The sequence below is a fragment of the Tachypleus tridentatus genome, chromosome 6 (genome assembly GCF_004210375.1).
Source record: "Tachypleus tridentatus isolate NWPU-2018 chromosome 6, ASM421037v1, whole genome shotgun sequence".
NCBI classification, from domain to species: domain Eukaryota; kingdom Metazoa; phylum Arthropoda; class Merostomata; order Xiphosura; family Limulidae; genus Tachypleus; species Tachypleus tridentatus.
Window position 1 is genome coordinate 76375092 of NC_134830.1, and position 21790 is coordinate 76396881.

At 31.4% G+C, this 21790-nt stretch overlaps 1 protein-coding gene across 1 annotated transcript in view; it reads left to right on the plus strand.

Annotated features, from left to right (window-relative positions):
- LOC143251643 (uncharacterized) overlaps nt 1-21790 on the plus strand; it is a 206009-nt gene that overhangs the window by 59793 nt on the left and 124426 nt on the right. The window contains exons 3-7 of the mRNA XM_076502905.1: nt 6355-6433; nt 10940-11029; nt 14266-14386; nt 16405-16479; nt 17101-17274. Coding sequence (XP_076359020.1) covers nt 6355-6433; nt 10940-11029; nt 14266-14386; nt 16405-16479; nt 17101-17274 — 539 coding nt within the window. The remainder of the gene's footprint in view (nt 1-6354; nt 6434-10939; nt 11030-14265; nt 14387-16404; nt 16480-17100; nt 17275-21790) is intronic.

Genomic DNA, 21790 nt, shown 5'->3' on the forward strand with positions numbered 1-21790 from the left:
AAAAACCAATTCTACATGTGTCATTCATAATTCCAAATGACATTTGTTGAGAACTAAAACTCCTGATTTATATCAGTTTCTCATTCTCTTCATCAATGACATGTAAAAGCTTCCCTGAGTAATAGTATTAGTATATATTACAACCATTTAAGATTTAATTTTAAAACTTTAGAAAAATGTTACTGAATATATCTGATCAAAGATATTCTAAAATAGTTAAGGAAGGGTGAAATTTGACTCTTTTCAGTCATAAGAAACTTGCAAATGAAAATCATTTTTATAATTTTCAGTTTTATTAAAATTTGTTGTTGTTATGTATTGTAATCATTTTAGATATAACTGTATTTTCCTTCTACTTTGTATTTACAATTTTATTTTGCAATTTTTACATTCTATTTAAAATGGGTACTTGTAAAGCATTAAAAGTTTATTTTGTGGTTTAAACTTGAGATTTGCTCATTTTTATATTTACTGTTTTGTAGTTTGTATATTATGATTTTAATATATTTTGATTTGATTTTTAAGTTGTGTTTTCTTTAGTTTTTCTTTTTATCTGGCTGTTGAAGGTTTCATGTAGTTGTCATGACTTCTTGTCAATTTGACTAGTAAAGTTTAATGATTAGGTTTGTGCCAAACTCGATATAATGGATGGATAATAACTGAGGATTTCACCCTTCTATAACTAGCATAAAATATATAAGTTCTAAAGTATATTTAATTAATACTTCTAAATATTCTTACAGGTCTTATAAAAGCTTGAACCTGTATAGCATTATGTCTGTTTTTAGGACTAGAAAATACAATTTCAAGAGGTGACACAGATTATTATATAAATTGTGAGTTGAGGAATTCCTTCCATGAATATGTTATTTGTAATATAATGTGACATACGTAATCCATGGATTGTTGGACAACACATTTTAACCTTTTGTCAAACTTAAAAGTGTAGTATAATATAATACTTGGTATTCTTATCTCATGCAGATGATTTGAATACACTCCTAGTTATAGCACAAGTTTGAGTATAAAAAATAAGAAGCTGGCCAATTTAATAAACATTAACATTTAGTGAATACAGATGTTATTTGTTTATTCCCTTCTGTTTTTTGTTGTTTTTTATCAATTTCCACTGACTCTACACAACATTTTTGAAAACTGCATTACAGTGGAAACTTCTGGCTACTTGTTGGTGATCTACATACCTGAATATTGCTTAGTAATGTATAAAAAAGAATACAGACTGGATTTATTATTGTGACTAATACAATTTTTGTAAGGTTCCTGGTGCTCAAGTGAAATAATGTTATATCTTTTGTAGTTTTGTGTAATACCATTGACAATAATGTTTGAGAAAATGACCTTTACACTCCATATAATTAAAATATAACATTTAATATAGATTGTGTAATAACTTTAATCGTTTTGCAACCTATATTGTGAATCATGTAATACTTTACTTAAACTTAGTAAATTTGTAAATTTGGCAACCTATCTGAGTGTTATATGGCTGATAAATGTGTAATAGTAAAGTGGGTTAGTCACAACATAAAATCATTCCAGAAGATATACAAATAAAATATTTACAATAATTTCCCATTGTTACTCCAATTTTGACAACATTATGAACTTATGAGTTAGAATCTTTAGGTTTTGTATTGATAGCCAATATTCAATGTTTAGATAAGAGTAAAATTGTCCATTACAATTAACATTTTTTTTTTTTAGACTTCATCTTTCACATTACAGGATGAGCTTCTGTGTCATTATTTTTATTTGTATAATGGTTTCTTTGCATTATTTTTAATTTTAGGAAACTACAAATGGAATCTACTTGTTGTTTTTTTAATATATTCAGAATACAAATTTGCATGGTAGGGCATTTCAGTTGTTGACCTTCATGAACACATTCTTCAAAGATATGCATGATGTTAAGTAAATATGATGAACAGCTTTATTCAACCACTAAAGCAAGTTTATGCAAGAATTTGTTTGACAAAAATGCTGCCCTACGTAAACAACCAACCCCCTCACCCATTTTTTTAGCATTATTTTAAAGAAGTTTCCATTCACAACACATTAATAGATATGGAGGTGACCATAGGAAACACTAACCTGTAGTTGTTTCAGTTACCCTGCATAAAATATTTCACAGAAATAATACTTTTTACTCTTAATGCAACAAAGTATAAATTAGTCAGTTTTTTGAGTTGTTTGGAATTAAACCATATATTTTGAAGTAGTGCATGAAGTAAAAATAAATTTTAATGAAGTGAGATTTATCTTAATCTAAATATTTTATATAGTTCACAAATGATTAGTTTTTAGTAATTATTGTGTAGAATATATCAATAGCAGAATGTTACTGTGTGTGTGTGAGTGAGAGTGGGGGTCATGTGTGTCTTTAAGCACTGTGCTTAGTATATGAGAAATAACAGGGTCACCACATGTAATGTATGTAACAGTAGTATTACCATTTGTTTCTACTAGATTGTATTTGTAACATACAGCAATAGATTTCACATATATTCTTCTTGTTTTTTTCTTGCTTCCTTTATGATTATTTTCTTTCTCTAACATATGAGACAGGCAAAGGTTAAGACTGGGAGATAGTATATTTTCACTGCTACATGAGCCCTACTTTCTCAGCCACCTTCAAAATCAAAGCACATCTTGTATCCCACATTATAGCCTGTACTCTAATGATTGTTTTAATACATGTAGCATTTTTTGTAGTTACTGAGGCTTGTTTAGATATTTGAAGTGTCATTTTTCATAACATGTTTATTCTCACTGTTTTTAATGCAGTCCTTTGTTTTTTAATATTTGTTTAACTGTTAAAATAATGTTTTTAGATATGCATGTGTTTGTATCAACTACAAAACATATGTAACATACACAATATTAAGGTGTTTACCTTAAGGTGATAGAACATTTATTAACATATCTTTATATGTACAAATAAGCTTTGGATGATTTGAGGTAAAGGACTGTAATTCTTATTGATGAGTATTCTGTTTGAAAATAAATTAAAATTAAATTGCTGATTAATTATTATCTAATGAAATAGATCTTAAGTGTGAAAAAAAGTGCTACCAAAAAGAATTGATTGTGCAACTTCAAGGAATGAAATTAAAATTAGTAACCAAACTAGTAGCTACACTTACAACATTGACACGAGTTTTACAACAAATATTAATTAATTAAATAGCCAGACCACATTTTCTGTTCAACGTGGAGAAAAGTGGTGAGTAAAGCAAAATAATTTTACTGTTATATGAAATTGTGGTAAAACTTTTACACTGATAGCTCATGTTACTTTTTGTGTAGACGTTTATAAAAATGACTTACAGTAGTCATCACCACTGGGGAAATTGTCACCTTATGAAAAAAATTATTTAGTTTTACTTATTTCCTTTTATGAGCTTAGAAGATTACAAATACAATTATTATGATAAGGATAAGGAAAAATAGTGAGAAGTGGTTTCAATGAAGAACAGGTGGCAGGCTCCAGAATCAGATCAGGTTTATGTTGCTCTACAATTTTACCACAAGAAGACTTTTAGGACTGTGTATCCTAACACGAAATAACAAAATACTAAAAAGGTAGAGAAAGTTAGTTTGAGCCAATACAACTGAACTTTTGCTGGTTACTTAATTACTGGTTTAATAAACTGGTTGGTGATGTCATATAGAAGGACTGCACACTTGCATACTTGACCTTCTACCTTGAGTTATTTCTTATTTTAAGAACTTGTATGCACCTGCTGTCTCTGTATTAATAAGTTTTATTGTGTGTGTTGTTTTTAATAATGTTAAATGTCAGTCAGAAAAACAGAACGCATTACTATGTTAATTAAGATTTTGGAAATAGTTGTTAGATGTTGAGATATATAGTACTATGCAGAAGTGTCAGGACAAATACAAAATATTTCAGGCTACATTAAAAGAATAGTGGAAGGTAAATCACAGGTGAAACATCACAATTTTATTAATCTTCATGCTTAATAGAAGTGCTTGAGATCAGCAAACAGCTAATGTTTTGTGTCCCCTTTTTGTTTTAATAACTGCAAACAGTCTTTCAGGCATTGCTTTAAAGTGTCATTTGGAATTTTTCTCCAAATGTCTTTAATACACTCACATACAGTTTCTTTGGAAGTAACTTTTGATTTTTAAAGATTTTTTATCTATCAAGTCCCAGATCTGCTCAATTGGATTAAAATTGGAGCTTTGTGAGGGCAATTGTACCATTCACCAGCAGTTTCTTTTGTAGCTAAATAACTTCTGCAAAGGTTGGATTAGTGTGTAGTGTCATTATCTTCTTGGTAGTTGAACCCTTTACCAATAATACCCAAACCACTTGGTATACTATGACAGATAAATATTTGATGGTACTTGTGCTGGCCCATTATTCCATTTTGCAAATATCTCCTGTAACATCATCAGGAAAACACCCCCAAGCCATCACACTGCCTCCCTCATGCTTCATTGTAGGTAGGTCCTATATACTTTGATAAGGATCTTTCACCAGATATACAACCTACACTTTGAACCAAATGTTTTAAACTTGGACTCATCTCTCCATAGCACCTTTTTCTAATCATCAGCAGTCCAGTTTTTGTACTTTTTAGAAAATTTCAATCTCTTGACCATACTTGGAGATTGAAGTAAAGGTTTTAAATGCTACACTACTAAATATTCTATTCTTGTTGAGTGTTTTTTTTTAATACTGCAGATTTGTACACTTTCCTGTTATTTGGTATGTAGTCATTTATCTCATGCTTAAGATCAGTGACAGTCTTCTTTCTGTTCCAAAGGCTGCATAAACTAATATTTGTTAACATGCAGTATCATTGAGTTTAGGTGTTATGCATCTTCTTTTCCAATTTTCAAGACGAAATGGGGAAGTGCTCAAAATTTTAATCAGCTCTGACACTGTTTACTATTAATGCAATAAAGTATAAATTAGTCATATTAATTTGCTAATGGTGTGTAATATTTTTGAAGTACTTTTGAATCAAACCACAATTTTTGAAATGGTGAAACTTTATCTATTCTGAATATTTTATGTGCATAATATGCAACAAACAGCAGGGTTGCTATTTGTAACATACAAGGTGGGTCAAAATTATCTGTCCTATTATACAATTTAATAATTAATAACTAAAGAAATACAACCTTGCAATTTTCAACATTTTGTAGCCCAGTTCAGTTTTTTTTATTGACACATCAGTAGACTTCTAGGGGTCCATCATTAGTAGCTCTTGACAAATCTAACAAATATTCAATTTCGGTACATGTTTGCTGTGACATGTTTACAGTTACAGTGTTTATTGTATCTTTTATCCTGGTCTTTAGTTATATGCTGATTGCTATAGGTATACAAAACATGACATATTTAACATACCTCTGAGAAAAAATCTAGTGGAGTAACATCTAGAGTAATGAACATAAGTGCCATAGAATTGGCCCAGTCTTCTAGCTAAATGACAAATTGAACCTTTTCTTGCATGGTTGCCATTTTATGAGATAACATTACTCACTACAATGCTAAACAAAGAGATGATTAAAAATTGAGTTAGACTACAAGATATTGAATACTGCATCATTAATTTTCTTTAGTTATTTGATGATTAAAGTTTAAAATAGGAAAGATAATTTTGAAACACATTATATAACATTTGTTTCTACAAGATGACACTTGGTACGATTATGTTGTTTTTTTGCTATTCTAGTCTGTCCATGGGTTTTCTAGCTAGTCAGGGCCAACTAAATGACACAAATTTAGGATTCTGTATATATTTAAATGTGCATTCTCAAACTGCACATATAAAAGCTACTATTGGTAACTTTGCCTCAATTGTGAATTTTTTTTATTATTTTCTGATTGGTTGTTTCATTACCATAGAAGTTGCATATTAGCTTGAAGCTGTTTTCCTTTCATTTGAACTGTGTGTATTATTCTACTGTTTGTCACTGTCAGGTCACAAATTTTAGACTTCTGGTATATAAAGTTAAATATAAAAATTGATCTTTCAGATGAATAATAAATCACACTACTTAGCACTGTGTATTTAAAAATACACCATTTCACATAGGTATTACATTGCTCATAAAACCTATTTAAAAACTTTGGTATTCTAGTAGTTTTTTAAAGTTGTAGATTAGGCCAGTGGGTACAACAGTAACAATATCTTGGTAGTTATTGTGGAATAACTTAATGAAGTAATTGGAAAACGTTGTTGTTTTTTTGTATATTTCTATTTGCAATTTTTTCAACATATATATTTTTTTTTTCAGTTGTAGGTTTAACAAGTATGATTGTTGCACCAACTGATTTTCTTTTGTTTATTTCAGACCTTGAAAATATTCCAGATAATATTAAACACCTAAAAGCCTTGGAGATTGTAGATTTTAGTGTAAACCCACTTACAAAGTAAGTAATTTCAAAGGAAGTTAATATTAGATTTGATATTATTCTGGAAAGTATTAGATGTAATAAAAGGTAATTATGAGTTGATTTGAAAGATTAAAAAATATTGATACATGTAGGCATCTACTAAATTTGTTTTAATTACTTTTGTCATTAGGGAAGTATTTACTTTGATTCTGAAAAGTATGAAGTGTTAAAGATCACTTGAAGTTTGATTTTTTAGATAAAACTAATAGGAAAGTAAAAGCTACTTTATTAGATCTCTAAACATTCACTTGTTTCTCTAAGTAGAAGGTATGAATATTTTATATAAATTACAAAATGAAATTTAATCAGTAGAGAAATAAATTATTTTGATGATATTTTTACTAACATTTAAAGATATATATGTAACACCTGTCATCACTCCAAATTTGTTATCTGCTTACAAAATATGTTTCACATGGTCATCTAATAAACTGTTTGAGAATTTCTTTGTTTCTGAGATATCATATTCTAAAATTCATAAAATACAGCCATATACAAATTAGTAATGAAAATAAAAAGATGTTAATTTCTTATTGTTTCTGAAACTTTTTTCATTATTCTCATATAATTATTATGAAATACATTATATTTCTCTGATTTTATGTTTTACTGAGTATCACTATGAAAGAACTTGCATATTCTGGAATATGTTAAGCATGTTTATTTATAATATTTTCCTATTTTGTGCTCACCCTTTGCTTATAAATCATCCTTTAAAGTTGAATAATTGTTAATTTCCTTTGTTTTTGGACTTCAAAAATAATTGAATGTCAAGTAAATTAAAACAAGGATGTCTCAGTGTAAAATAATAAAATAAAGAAAAAATGTTTTAATAAATTATCCCACAAGTTTTTAAAATTCTAAGACTTATAGTAATGAAAAAAGCTGCCCTTTCACTTGCATTAGAATAGTTGCAAAGCAATATTTAATGATTATTTTAACAGTTTTGTCTGCTGACACTTGTGTGGCATGTGTAGATTTAATGCATGTTTCACTGAATATTAAGGATAAAATTAACTTGTATAGATAAAGTATGTTCAGTGTAACCTACATTTATGTTCAACTTAGTACATGTGCATGATTTTCATGAAAGTAATATGTGCTTGAGAAAACTCAGTGACTGACTGATTATACTTTGTTCTTATTAAAGATCATATTATGAAACACTCTTACCTTTTATCGCACTATAGCTTTCTCCTGATGAAATTTTCTCTTATTTGCCCATTTAAGCATTGGTGAATCATACTTCACATGCTCTAGCCTTTCTATCTTACTACATTGCACAAGCAAGTTAAATCTTGTGATTCTCTCCATCTTTATCAAAGTGCTTCCTATCCCAGATATATATGTAATGTCCCATTATTACCTGCTATTCACTTTTCTTGATGGCAAGACATGATTTTCTCTTTTGTGTTTTATTGCTGTTAACTATGCTGTGAATGATTTATTGTGTTTTAAACCTAAATTTGGTGGCCAATCACTTATCTTGTCCTCACAGTGTTCTTTCCACAGAATAGATACTTCATCCAAAAGTACTTAGTTGGATCTGCTCATGTCTTGGGACTGTTCAGATCAATGCTTTTACTACACACTAAAATTTCCAGTTCCCATCCTTACAGTTTCCTGTACCTCATCCTCTCTTTGGGTGTAGATACTCTCAGCCAAGATTTTATGGGCCTTTATCCTCTGATTTATTAGTTACCCAAGATTCTAGCTCTGATTCATGCTTAATCTTGTCAAATTCGTCTGGTGGTACCACATTGGCTGAGTCAGCTGTGGTTTCTTCTCCTTAAGTATCTTCAGGAGTGCCAACCTCTTCTACTTCTCTTATATTAGCCTTGGTCAGACAGTTTTCATTCAGTGATCATCATTCTCAAGCTTCATGTCTAGCTTTCACATGATCCATTGTAGGACATCAGGAATTGAGTTTCATTTTTATGCAGTATATTTGGCATTATTGATGGAACATTTATCAGAAAAAGTGATTGACTTATCTTCAGTTGTTTCTCAGACAAGATTTTACTTCTTCTCATCCCACTGTACCATATGTTTTGCTATTTATGTCATGATTATTCAACAAAGGTTTGATGCCTTCATTCATTTTTTTGTATAAGGCAGCTTTGTCAGCTACTTTTCATTTCTCCAGAAAAAGTAAAGTTTTTGATTTAGGTAAACTTTTATGTCCAGTTTGGGCTTTCTGCTGCTGTATTGTATGCACTAAAAGATTGTATGGCTCATGTCTCCATTTTTTTTCCATTGGGATTCTAAGGTGTCAGTCATGTGACTTACTCCTCTTCGATGACTTTTACCAGTTGGGTTTATGATTTGGTTTGTATTGCTTAACCTGACTTTTTATTGGGGTAGTGGTGACTTTTTCAGGTCTTCTCTCATAAAGTTTGTGATATTTTGATGTCTCTAGTAGCTTGATTGTGTCACCCATTGGAGAAGGTTGTTCAGAATGGTATGTCAACCACATTCTAATATATTTCTGTGTTATTATTCACATTATTTAGTTGTTGCCTCCTCGAAAGGTTTTCAACTACCCCTTATGGTTATTTTCCATTCCTTGGCTTGTTTTTCAGAATGGCAACTTTTTCAAGGACCCTTTTGTCATTTTTATGTGGATGTTGCCTCGTCGAATATGCTTCCTTCCAAATCTGCAGCGAGCTCTGTTGAGATAAGGTGTTTTGTAAAACCATTCTGGTGATAAACAATTATAAAAATTATATTATGCTTCTGAATGACCACTTGTGGACTATCATGAGTAAACCTAAGGGGATTTTGCCCATCCCTATTGACCCCTAAATTTAATGAATCATAGTTAGTTTACTTTTCAAAATAGGGAATGTAGCTCACATATTGCACTGTCTCTGGAGCATTGTTCCTCAGAATTCCCCAATATGACTATATTCCCATTTTTCATAGTGGAGCATGAGAATCTTTACCATTCCAAATTTTTAGTCACTTGAGTTGGTGGACCGAGGTTTTTTTCTCCTGAGTGATGCTTAAACTTATTATTTTACTCATGGAGATGAGAGCAAAGCTTGATGCCCTCCTACCAGTATCCCTGGATGGTTTTTCCCAGATCTATGATGGAAGAAGGACCAGCCAATGCAGGATCCTTCTTGTGATTCTGGTTTGGCAATGCTCTTTGCAATGCAGTTGAACATAGGCCTTCTTTTTGGTTATTATCTTCATTTCGATGATCATGGAAGAGGATCCTCAACTTCTTGTAATTCCACTCGTGGAATACAAATTTCTGTGCTGTTGGTTGGATTGAGTGTGTTCCATATCATCCTCATTATTTTGTGGGCAGAAAATGTTGCCCTGCCTCTCAGGTTGGGGAGTTAGTATTTCTCTTCATAATCACAAGATAAATAATCTGTTTTTTCTGGTTGTGTGAGACATGACAGTCTCCATAATTCCAAGTTCTGTTCATTCATTGCATTTTGTGCTTTTTTGAGATAGAGCTGAGGGTTCTGTCCACTTTTGTTTTATTTACCTTGTCTTCATAATTCTGGTGGATCAACATGCAACTTCCTGTAACTTGCAGATTCGGTTCTGATATACCATATAACAAAACAAGAACAAATAAGAAGTGGCCCTCATATCCTAGCCACTGTGCTCTAGATCCAGCTTTTAGTCCACAGCTCAATAATTCTAATGATAAGATATGGGACCTTGTCTGCTTGGTTGGGTCTGAATAAATCCTGTGAGTTAGGTACAATATTTCATCAATTCATGTTATTTTTCTAATGATGTTAAGGTTGTGCCTCTGTGGCTGGTTGACCTTCAAATCCTATGAATAAGATTTCCTGTTGTATAGGTGATGAGCATATCTGCCCCAGAAGTAATACAGACTCCATTAGCATGCTATTATTGTATCTTATTTTTGTACACTTCTTTGTTACACAAATGATTTCTGTGTGAATATTGCCTTAACCTGCCCCTTCCACTTTGTCAGTGTGGGATTCTATCTATAGTGTCAATAAAGGTAAGTGTATTTTGGGAAAGTTAACAGTTTTCTATACCAAAAATGTGTATTTAATAATACCTACTTCCTCTTACACTCTTCCACCCTTCCTTCCCAGGAAATGGCTGGTGTTTGGGCCTGCTGATTTGTACTATCTCAAAAAGTGAATAGAAAGTAATAATGGGGAGCTTATATGTAGGTCTGGAAAAGGGGATGCACTGATGTAGGTGAATAAAATCACAAGATGTAACTTGCATTAAGCAATATAGTGAGGTATAAAGACTAAAATGGGTGAAGTAATATTTATACCAATGCTTAAAATGAACAAAAAAAAAAGAGAAACTTTTATTGGGATGAAGCTATTGTATGAGTAGAGGTATTATCAGAAATACATTTCAGTATAGGAAAATGTTATATTTAGTTTTAACATATAGTCACCCTATAATTTTTTTTTTAAAATATAATTTTTGTTTCATGATTTTACATATTATTTTTAAACATTTTTTCAGAATTCCTACAGCCTTAACCCAGTTGAAGAACTTAAAAGCTGTAAGCCTTAATGATGTATCGATTGTACAGTTGCCCAATGACATTGGAAAGTAAGTTTTTGAGCATTATATCTGTGTAATATTTCTGAACCCATTAACTTCTTAAGTGATATTAGTTTCTACATATTAAGTGTCATAGATTACTAACAAAATCTTGTCATCTAAATTTCAAATTAATCTTAATTTGAAAATGAAAACAATATAATGGACCTTTATTCAACATAAAGAAAGTAACTATAGTGTATGCAGGCATATCCTACCTTTTCTAATTTATTTGAATCTAGAATTTTTAAAATGTATTTATTCTAAGTATTTATAATTTTAATATAAATAGTGGTGAAGAAAGTGATGAAGTTGATATTGTTATAGCTATCTTTGTTCTTTGTCATTCCTTTGGAGATAACATCCATTTTTTATCATGGGAGTTGTAACTGTAAAGCCACACTTTGTGGAAGAATGCAGATAACAATATCCTCCAATGGTAGGTCAGGTAATACATTCTGTTACATTTCAATGTGATTGACCAACAGGATGTAGGTAGCATTTGTATCTTGGAGAGATCAATATTATAGAATTTGGTATATAATACTATGATCTCTTAGTTTGGTCTTTCTTAAGTTCAATGCACTAGGATACTGTAAGTTCAAGCTATATCAGTTTACATCATCCAAATATAGTGTTGTTTGGTAAATATTTTCCTACAGAATAGCTAGTTAGGACCTGCTGACAGGAAGTTTGTGAACAATTGTCATAGATTAATGGTCTGTTTCTGTCTTTAAAACAACCTTAGCTGAGTTTATTGACAAGGTGTCAATTTATAAACAACAATCCCTATTAAGGATAACAAACAGTATTAAAGATAAAGTTAACCCTTCACAATCAGTGCAAAACCTTTAACATTTGCAGAGGAAACATAATCAAAGAAAGTAACAAAATGTATAAAGTATATGTTCAACAAAACTTAAACACAACAAAATTCATCTGCACATTGTACAAACCAAAATAAAACTGTCTTCACACTGTTCAAAAATTTAATAAAATAAATTCAAATGCATACAAAAATCATTACTCTCAATATATACAATTAGGAAGAATGTTGGAGCTAACTTCCTAAAAGATTTCTGATAGCAGATCCCCCAATGCAGAAGTTGACTTGCAAATTGTCACTATGATCTGGCATTTAATCTCTTGCTTTAGCAAGAATCTTTTGAGAGTGTACAGAATTTTCTTGGTGACGAAGCACTTCTTCCTCTGCTAACAGTATCAAAACTTAGTCATAACGTAATTCTTGTCCTAAACAAAACTTGCTTTTTCTATATACTTTATTCAAGTGTTGTTTAATTTTTATCCATTGTTATTTCAAAAGCTTCTGTTTGGAGATAACTGGAAGTTTGTGATCTAACCTTTTAAATTAAATTCTGCAGGTGGTCTCATAAATGTTCTGGCAAGATCATATCTGCATTTTGAGTGAGCCATTCAAATATATTTGTAATGATCCTTTGGAGCTAAGGATAGGTTGAATGTGCTTTGTGGCAGGGAAGAGTGTTCAGCAAGAGCAACACATTGGCCAGCTTGCATAAACACTAACCTATGAACACTGGAGTATACTTATTTGAGATCTACATATAGTCATGAGCATCTATACAAACTGACACTTTGCTCATGCATTTCACATCCAGTGTGTTAAATGCATCTTACACAGTAACACCTTTATCACAGTCCTCAAATTAACTATCTTCCAGTTTTTGTCCCATGAAAAATTATAAACACTTCAGTGTTGATGGGATTTACAAAATGGTGACAGTAATTTTTGTTTTTAGTGTCTTATTTACAAAATTCCAAAGTACTCACATTTATGAAAACATACTGATGGGATGCTATACTTGGTGCGACATTCTTTGATGGAATGTTACTGTGAATATGTTACAAAACTTATTGTTAACTTTTTTTATTCACAAGGCTTTATAGGTGAATTATTTTATTACATGTTACAGCTTTTACATTAAAGAAGAATATTTTTAAAACAAGTATGATATTTCAATCACTCATGCAATCATTCTCAAGTACACAAGTTTTGATCGTAAAGAAGTGTCTAGCAAGAGTATCACATTGGCCTGTTACCAAAATACTATACTGTAGAGATTGGAATATGTTTACTTATAATCTCTAAATAGTCATGAAAAGACGTACAGGCTGATAATCTGCTCATACATTCCACATCCAGTGTGGTAAATGCATCTTGCATTGTAACGTTAACCCCTGCCATAAACCTATAATCATGTTAATTATCTGCCTGTTACCATTAATACTTTGTACTTGAGAATAGTTGCACAAGTGATGGAAATGTCATACCTATTTTAGGTCTTCATTGCAGTTGGGGTATATTTTCCAGTGCTCCCACCCCTTCACACTACAACTACTACAAATGTTTCCCATTGCCATTCAGAATTGCTGTGAGTGATGTATTGAAGCAAAATGAGTTGGAAAATATTTACTGGTATCCCACATAATATTTATATATGGTTTCCCTCAATATTTTCCATTTAGCCCTTCAGTAACCAACAAGATATCTAAGCAGGATGTATGACAACTGTATGCCAACCATGCCAGCATCAATAGAACAGCAAGTAGTAACCCCAACTACGATGTAAATATGCTTGAGTCAGATAGGTCTGAAGATAGTGAAAGTAAGTTGAAGTGGTGTTCAAATGTGTGATGATGAAGAGACATTGAGACAAAATGATACTAATTCTCTATGTAGAGATGATAGTCAAGATGATAAACCTGGACCCAGCAGAGGAAGGCATTAACAGTGTTGACAATGGGATGCATTTGCAGCTACAGTAAATAGGTTAAAATATTATTATTTATTGTAAAAGTTCTAACTTGTAATAAAATAATACTTATAATCAATAAGTATGCTCAAAATGAAACTATTTACAAGTAATGTTTGTTGTATTTCAGCAACAGTTTCAGCCAATTTGAACATTTTTATAAAATAGTACACTGAGAGGTCTCATGTACAAAGTATATAAGTATTATAACTAATTACAACTTGATTCTTCATAATTTCAACAACCTGTATTCTTTTCTTTCCCAAATGTACAACATTTTGACATCTTGCACATGCTTTACTATTACTTCTATCTCTTCCAAAGCAAACTGGATGAATCATCTCAGATGCTATTTGGGTCTGTCTGTAATTTTGGTATAACAATATATGTATATTTGTGAGTATGTGTACTTATTATCATTATATTATTTATATCGTGCTTGTCTTTGTTCAGCTTGGTCAACCTTCAATCATTGGAGCTCAGAGAGAATCTTCTAAGGAATTTGCCACCATCCTTTGCTTTCTTAACCAAATTGGAACGCCTCGACATTGGTAGTAATGAATTTGAAGAGCTTGTGAGTAACTGACTTAATTTCTTTTTTAACAGTAATTAATATGAATCTTTAATGGTATTTTAATAGTAATTAACATAGATTTTCAGGATTTACTTAGTTTAACTATGTATATATATATATAATAGTTAAAATCATGTCAAATGTAATACATATTTCATCATGAACAGAAGATGTGAAAGTTGTATAAATTAACATGACTTGTAAAAACAAAAACTAAACAATTATCATTGTGGTTATTAATATATTATTGTCAAGAGCTTCAAAAATAGAAAAAGAAAAGAAAGATAATTTGCATTTTCCCAGTATTTTAGCAGAGGTTTGAACAAAATACATCATTATAGTCACACAATCTTAATTTGAGGCTAGTGCTTCAGTGTATTTCATCTTAAAGACAGGAACCATGTATGGTATTATTCATGTTTGTGTTTAGGCCTTTAGATGCAAGAAATATATTACATGTAGAAAATAAATCAATACCTTAACTCTTTTTCACATACAGTGATATATGTATTAAAAACAACAAATTTAAAATTGTATGCCATATAAAACAAACCAGATAATATTTCATAAAATTAATTGTGTATTGTATGCCAGAAATGGCACACCAAAATTGATCAGAAACTTACTGTAGAACAATCACAGTATTTTATAGGAGTGATTAAGCTGTAGTAATAAGTTTATTGAATCACACAGAATAATATGGTTACCTGTTGCACAATTATTTATTACCTTTTTGTTTGGTGTGTATGCAATGATGTATGTTTAATATATCTGCAAGTAGAAAATTTTGTACTTATTTATTTACTGTGGAATGGTAAAAATGTAACATTTCTGTTGTGTTTATGCTATCAGAATACAAAGTAGAAACATTCTCAATGAAGTTGTGTTTTTTTAAACATTAAATCCATTGACACATGGTTAATAGAGACTTCTCAATAACAATGCACAATAAATGAATAAAAACTTAAATATTTTTACACCCTATCATAAATATTTCTAATTTTTTTGAGATAAAGAATACATGTCCTGTAATGTGATAATGCATTTGTATAAATTTAATCACTGCACATAATGTTTTACGAAAATCAAATAAAAATTTACAAATTACTTGGCAAGAGAAGGTTTTACTTTTGCAAGAAGTTAAAGACTGCCAAACCTGAATTCTAATGATACTCATATATAAGAAAGGTTCTTAGAAGAATTGTAGTTTTCATACAACCAATGTTCTTTAAGAGTGGTGGACTTTATTTTTCATCTCCTTTTGTTGGTATAAAGGCAGTCAATTAATCATCAGCATCTGAAAGTTAACTTTTATTTTCTATCTATTACTCATGTTTACCATAGGGTTATATTTGGTATTCCCATATTTCTATTCCCAGTGATAACATTGATGTACTTTGATAGTTTTTTTTTAATTGAATTCACTGCAACATGAATTATTATACAAAATGTATAATAAACAAGTTGTGTAAAATATATTTCATTAACTTTTTTAACTTTCTCTTGATCTGATGAATAAAATATGCTACTTTGCAAAAAAGGTTAAACAAAAGCAAAAGGATATATACCACAGGAGATCTTTATTTATGAAAAGTTATATCAATTTATATGTATTTCTTATGGGGTTTTTTTAACATATGTATACCAAACAGCAGATGATTAAAATGATTTAAGTTTGGACAGATTTTATCAACTTCTATTCAAAAATGTAATTTGAAATTATTTGTTTAATAAATTACAACACAGTATTTTATTTAGATGAATAAACATTCATTATTCATATGTCCATATGACCCTGGACTTGATTTTTCTTAGATATCTGCAGTATGTATATCAATGGTAATAAGAAAAAGAAGCAGTTTTTATCTTAAATTATGACATACATTTCTGTAATTTATATCTAAAATTCTACTAAGAGTACAAATGTATGATTTAACTATAAAAAAATCAAAATCAAAGGTTTTTTATATTTTTCATGGTTTTTAATTTACTAAGGTTGTCTTTATAATTGACTATAGCCAGCCCTCATTGGCCAGTTAAATAACCTTCAGGAACTGTGGTTGGACTGTAATCGACTCACCACTATACCAAAGGTAAGAATATATTAATTAGGTATAATTGTTTTGCAATAATAAAAATTGTTACTTTGTATCCATATGTTTATTGTTGCAAGCTTTCAATTTTCTCTTAAAGTTGTGTTTGTCCATTGACTGTTCAAAGAGAGAAACTGAAAGCTTTTAGAAAAGATATTAAATCAAAAAAAAATATCTGTTCTTTTTTGTCAATAATCTTCTAATGTTGTAAGTTTCAAGTTGAAAATACAATTAACCTCAGTGTCTCTATATAATTTAGTGATTTCCTATGTATTGTCATTCCAACTAAAATAACTACTTGTTCTTTTATAGCACAGAGTGCCACTTAGTAATATTTGAGTCATTGTATCAATATGCAGAATAAGATTGTTTAATGCTGCTATTTTAGTTTTCATTTTCAGATGATAAAGCATTTACATTTTCAAGGATTTTTGATATAACAATTCCATTTAACTTAATTATTTGTTAATTGTGCATTCATAATGCAAAATTGATATTGCAATGTTGAGGAATATTTCAGTGTCTAATATCCTATGTTTTTATATTTTAATGTTATACTTGCTACTCTGTTTAATTTATACCTTCTGGATTTTATACATGATCATATTTATTGATTTACAGGAGATAAAAAATCTGAAAAAACTTAGTTGTTTAGATATAAGTGAAAATAGACTGGATTTTCTACCTGAAGCAATAGCAGGATTAGAGAGCCTTGCCGACTTACACTTGTCACAGAACTGTCTTGAAAGTCTGCCAGAGAGTTTTAGTGAGCTTAGTAAACTAACTATCTTAAAGGTAAGAAACAGGCACTGTGAAAATTGATACTATCATATTTTCTCAACCATTTAAAATGTAGAAATGTTGTACTTGCATATTTTACCATGCTAAAAAAAAGTAATTTTCAACAAATTTAGAGTGGTGAACTAATATAGTAAAACTTTTTTTTAATTAATTGTTGGTAATTTCTTGTTCTTCTTTGTGGTTGCAATAAGTTATAATTAGTGTGAACTTTAGAAAGTTGTTTTACAGTACTTTCCACACAGTGTTAAGAAAAATACTAGGTTATTTATTGTGTAACCAACACTCCACATCAAAAATAAAATTTATCTTAATATCTTTTAAAAATCTTAACATTGTCATCAACATAAAACAAATTCATGAATCCAAGCACTTTTGGAAGGTATATATTAATAGTATTCCTTACCTTTAAGTGGCCATAAGTTAAGTCAGGTCTGAGGCAAATGTCAGGTTTTTACTTATAGGTGGATGAAATTCTTTACAGTAGGTGTCTGTAGCTTGTTAATGATAAATGTCAACAATGTACAAACAGTACAAAAACCATTTCTTTTGAAATAATATATTAAAACAAATCAAATACATATACATAAATATTTGCTTCATAGTTAATCACCACAGTTGCATCCAGAGCTTCAAATAATTGTCTCATTTTGTCAAAGTCCACACAGGTTTGTTCAATTACTTTAGAAAACAAATTATTCTTCTCAGTTCTGTTGTTACAATACAATCTGTGATAATTTACATAAAAAAAAGCAACACCATATAATGTTTCAGACTAAACTCACAAACATACAATCTAGTTATAGCTTGTATCTAACTAACCAATTCATTTCCTTGAACTGCATTTTGTATGTATATACACATATATAGACTGCCAAAGGTCCAGAAAGTTTTACATACAATGTGATAATATAATGCAATAATACTCATTTGAAATGAAGATAACTTAGAAGTTTCTAGCTACATAATGAAATAGTACATGTACCAATTCATAACAACTGAAAACCCACACAGTAACATAAAAAAACATATGATGAACTATTGCTTCTGAAAAATAACTAAATTTAAAATTTTAGCTGTATGTAAATGCAAACAGTTGTGCACTTTTAAAGATAAGCTCTCCTCCAAAACAATTATTAACAATATTTTTTTTACTGTATTAAAGACTCTTCTCAATTCATGCACAAAGTCTACTCATGCACTTTGCATTTGTGTTTGCAGTTCTCTTGATGCCTTCAGTGTAGAACTGGTAGTTCTGGAGATGCAGTGCCCACTTCTTGATCCTTGCACCTTTGAGTTTCTACCTCTGGATGTATGTGAGTGACTAATGGTTTGTCTGGATGATTAACGTCTTCCCATAAAGGTTGTTGTGGAAGTTCTGGATAGCAAATATGATGGCCAGGCACTCTCATTCCACCACAGAGTAGTTTTTCACACTCTTCAACACCTTTTTTAATGATGTGCATTATGAGAAAGTCTGTCTTCATACTTTTGTAGAAGTATTGCTCTAATTCTAAAATCTGATGCATTGGCCTGATTGATGAACAGTTTGTTGATATTGGGAATTTTAAGGATTGACAAACTTCCTAATGTATTCTTTAACTTTTGTAGTGCCACCTACTGTGGCCTTTTCCATTTCACCTTGTTTAATTAGCCTTCCTTTATTACATCCTTCAGTGATGCAGTGATTTCAGCATAGTTTGGGATGAATATTTTGTAGTATCTCACTAACTCCAGGAAGGATCTAACTTGCTACTTAGTTATTAGAGTTGCCCCTCTTTTGGTCCATTGTTGAGTGGTTATGACTACCTGTTTTCCCTCTAGTCTTTTACTAATAAATGTAGTTTTGTGCAAAGTTCAAAATAAACCCAACCAGTCTGTGTTATTAAGCACAAAGCTGTACAAAGGGCTATCTGTGCTCTGCCCATCACAGGTGTCAAAATATAATTTCTAGTGGTATAAGTCTGCAAATATACTGTTGTCTGTGCCACTGAGGAGCTGTAACTTCTAAAAGGCTGTAAGTTCAACTTGGATGCTAAATTTGCTGAAAAATTAAATAACTCTATTTCAACAAAATATGATTATGGCATATCAGACTATTTATTAAGTCTTCTGAGATAATACCTCACATCTATACACGTAACAGCTATAAAATTGAAATTTATAAGTGGAAATTGCAATAACATTCAACATTGATTTATCAAAATTAAACATATGCAAGAAATATTTATAATTTTGAGCTTAATTATGCATGTTTAAACAGTTAATAAAGTATGAAAGCTTAAGACCATGTTTTTAAATCAAAGCTACTTATTTGATGCTGTGGAACATTCTCTGATTCCTTCCATGATCCTCACTCCCATTGTTTATTCCATGGAAATATTCCCAGTCCTATAATCTTTCCCCAGTTACCCTTATGGATTGGATTTGCCTAAGTAATTCTTCTGTCTCCTGATGATTTTAGTAGTCTTTATCATGTTTTTTTCATCACATCACCTTATCACATCCATGGCTGATCATTTCTATCAATAGTTGGAGGACATCATTAGTGTCAGTACGTGGCCAATTTCCCATACATTTTTTTTTCTTTGCAAGAGCCTTTGTTACCTATTTGGATCCCACTCAGTGGTGAGTGTTTCCTGACTAGGTGTATTTATTTTTAAATTCTCACTAAGACCTATATTATCATATATGCTTACTGTTGATATGTGATGTTCTGCAAGACTGCAAGTAGGTAAACCTCATGGTATTTTACTTCATTAAGATGTTTCTCCCAGACAGTACTCTCATGGACTAACATGTGTAAAGGAGACAGGAATTTCTGTGTATGCCAGGTGATCCATATCTTGTAGATCACAAAATCAACCTGTTTTTTAAAATAAAGTATCAGGGTCACTCATTACACTCTCTCTAGTGCAGCATTTGTCCAGAATTTCCATGTTGTTTCCTCCCTTCTTCTGAAGCCCTCATTATTTTACCAGTTCCGAGATGCTGAGGTGATAGACCATAGAGGCTTTCTCCTGTGTTGCTCAATTTCACTCATTTGAGAGTAGGGCAGTAGTGTCCTACAAGTGTAGATGGCATTGACCCTCATCCTACTGCAGAACTGATGTGCAATTCCAGAGGCCACCATGTGTTGAATGATGCTTTCCACTAAAATGCAATTTGTCTTCCTGGCTGAGGCACTTTCCTTCCATCCTTCAGATGTGAGTTCCTTGCAGATATAGTGATGGTTGGAGCTGTACCATCCACATAAGGCCTCACATGTATGTGGCTGGGCACAATCCTCTTACTGTGGACTGGAAGATACATTCTCAATGCTGCCTGGTGATGGACTTGAAATGCATTCAACTCTGCTACCCATCTTTCTACTGTATCCTGGATACAGGATACATGCAAGTGACAGGTTACTCTCCTCTTACTACAGGTTGGATGATACATACCCAATGCTGCCTGGCTCTGGACTGGAAGCATACTCCTACTTTCCTCTTCACCTTTTTATCAACCCTGGATGTTGGTTCCCAGTAGATATAGTTGTGTTGGATGTGTGCACATGTTGAAATGGACCCTTGGTAAGGAGGCTCTCTTCCTTGCCACAATATCCAAGGTGAAAGGTGGAGGTACATCTTATTGTGAGAGCCAGATATTCCTATCATGATTTGCTTGATGTTGGTTGAGAGAACCTCCCAGTTAAGGTCCAAAGCACCTTAGCTATTCTACCTTGGAGGTCTCTTAATTTCACACTTGTGTGGCCAGGTACCCTTTTTCTACTGCAGAATAGTCAAAATATTCCCAATGCCATCTAGTTCTGAACTGGAGATGTACACTCATTTTGCAATTGATCTTCCTACTGTACCCCAGCTGTCATTTCCCAGTGGTTATGTTGGATGTAAAGACATGATAATGTGGAGTAGATCTTTCCAGTGTTTCCTCTTTATTGTGACACTTTCATGTAGGCAAAGAATATATCTTGCTCAGAAGTGGTGTGGTCTTGCACAGGTTGGTTGCCTTCCATTAAATTCAAATACCCTATGGTCTTTTTTTGGGTGCTCTCTGAGGGGGAATCATCTTCTCACTGTGCCCTCCACAAACTGAATGTGGGATTATAGCTATTTATGAGAGAAGGTAAGATTGTATCAGAAATTAACACTTTCCTAAACTGAAAATGTATTTCTGACATCATCATACACCAGCCCAGTTCATGTTTGATGCATTAATTTTGGTGGAAATTAGTCCAAAGCTAGTGGCATGCAAATCTGTTAGACAGATGCATGAGAAATATAGTTGTTCTGTGTGTGTGAAGGTATGTATTGGAAATACATTTTCAGGTTAGGAAAATTTTAACTTTTGAAAGTATAGCTTTCATATTGACCTGAATAACTGAACATGCAGAATTAATTTCCCTTCATATTGTTTATTGTAATCTGTCTTCTCACTCTATAAAAGTAACATTTTGAGCAGAGAAAACACAATTAACCTTTGCAGAATTAAATTGGTAACTTAGAGTTAAACC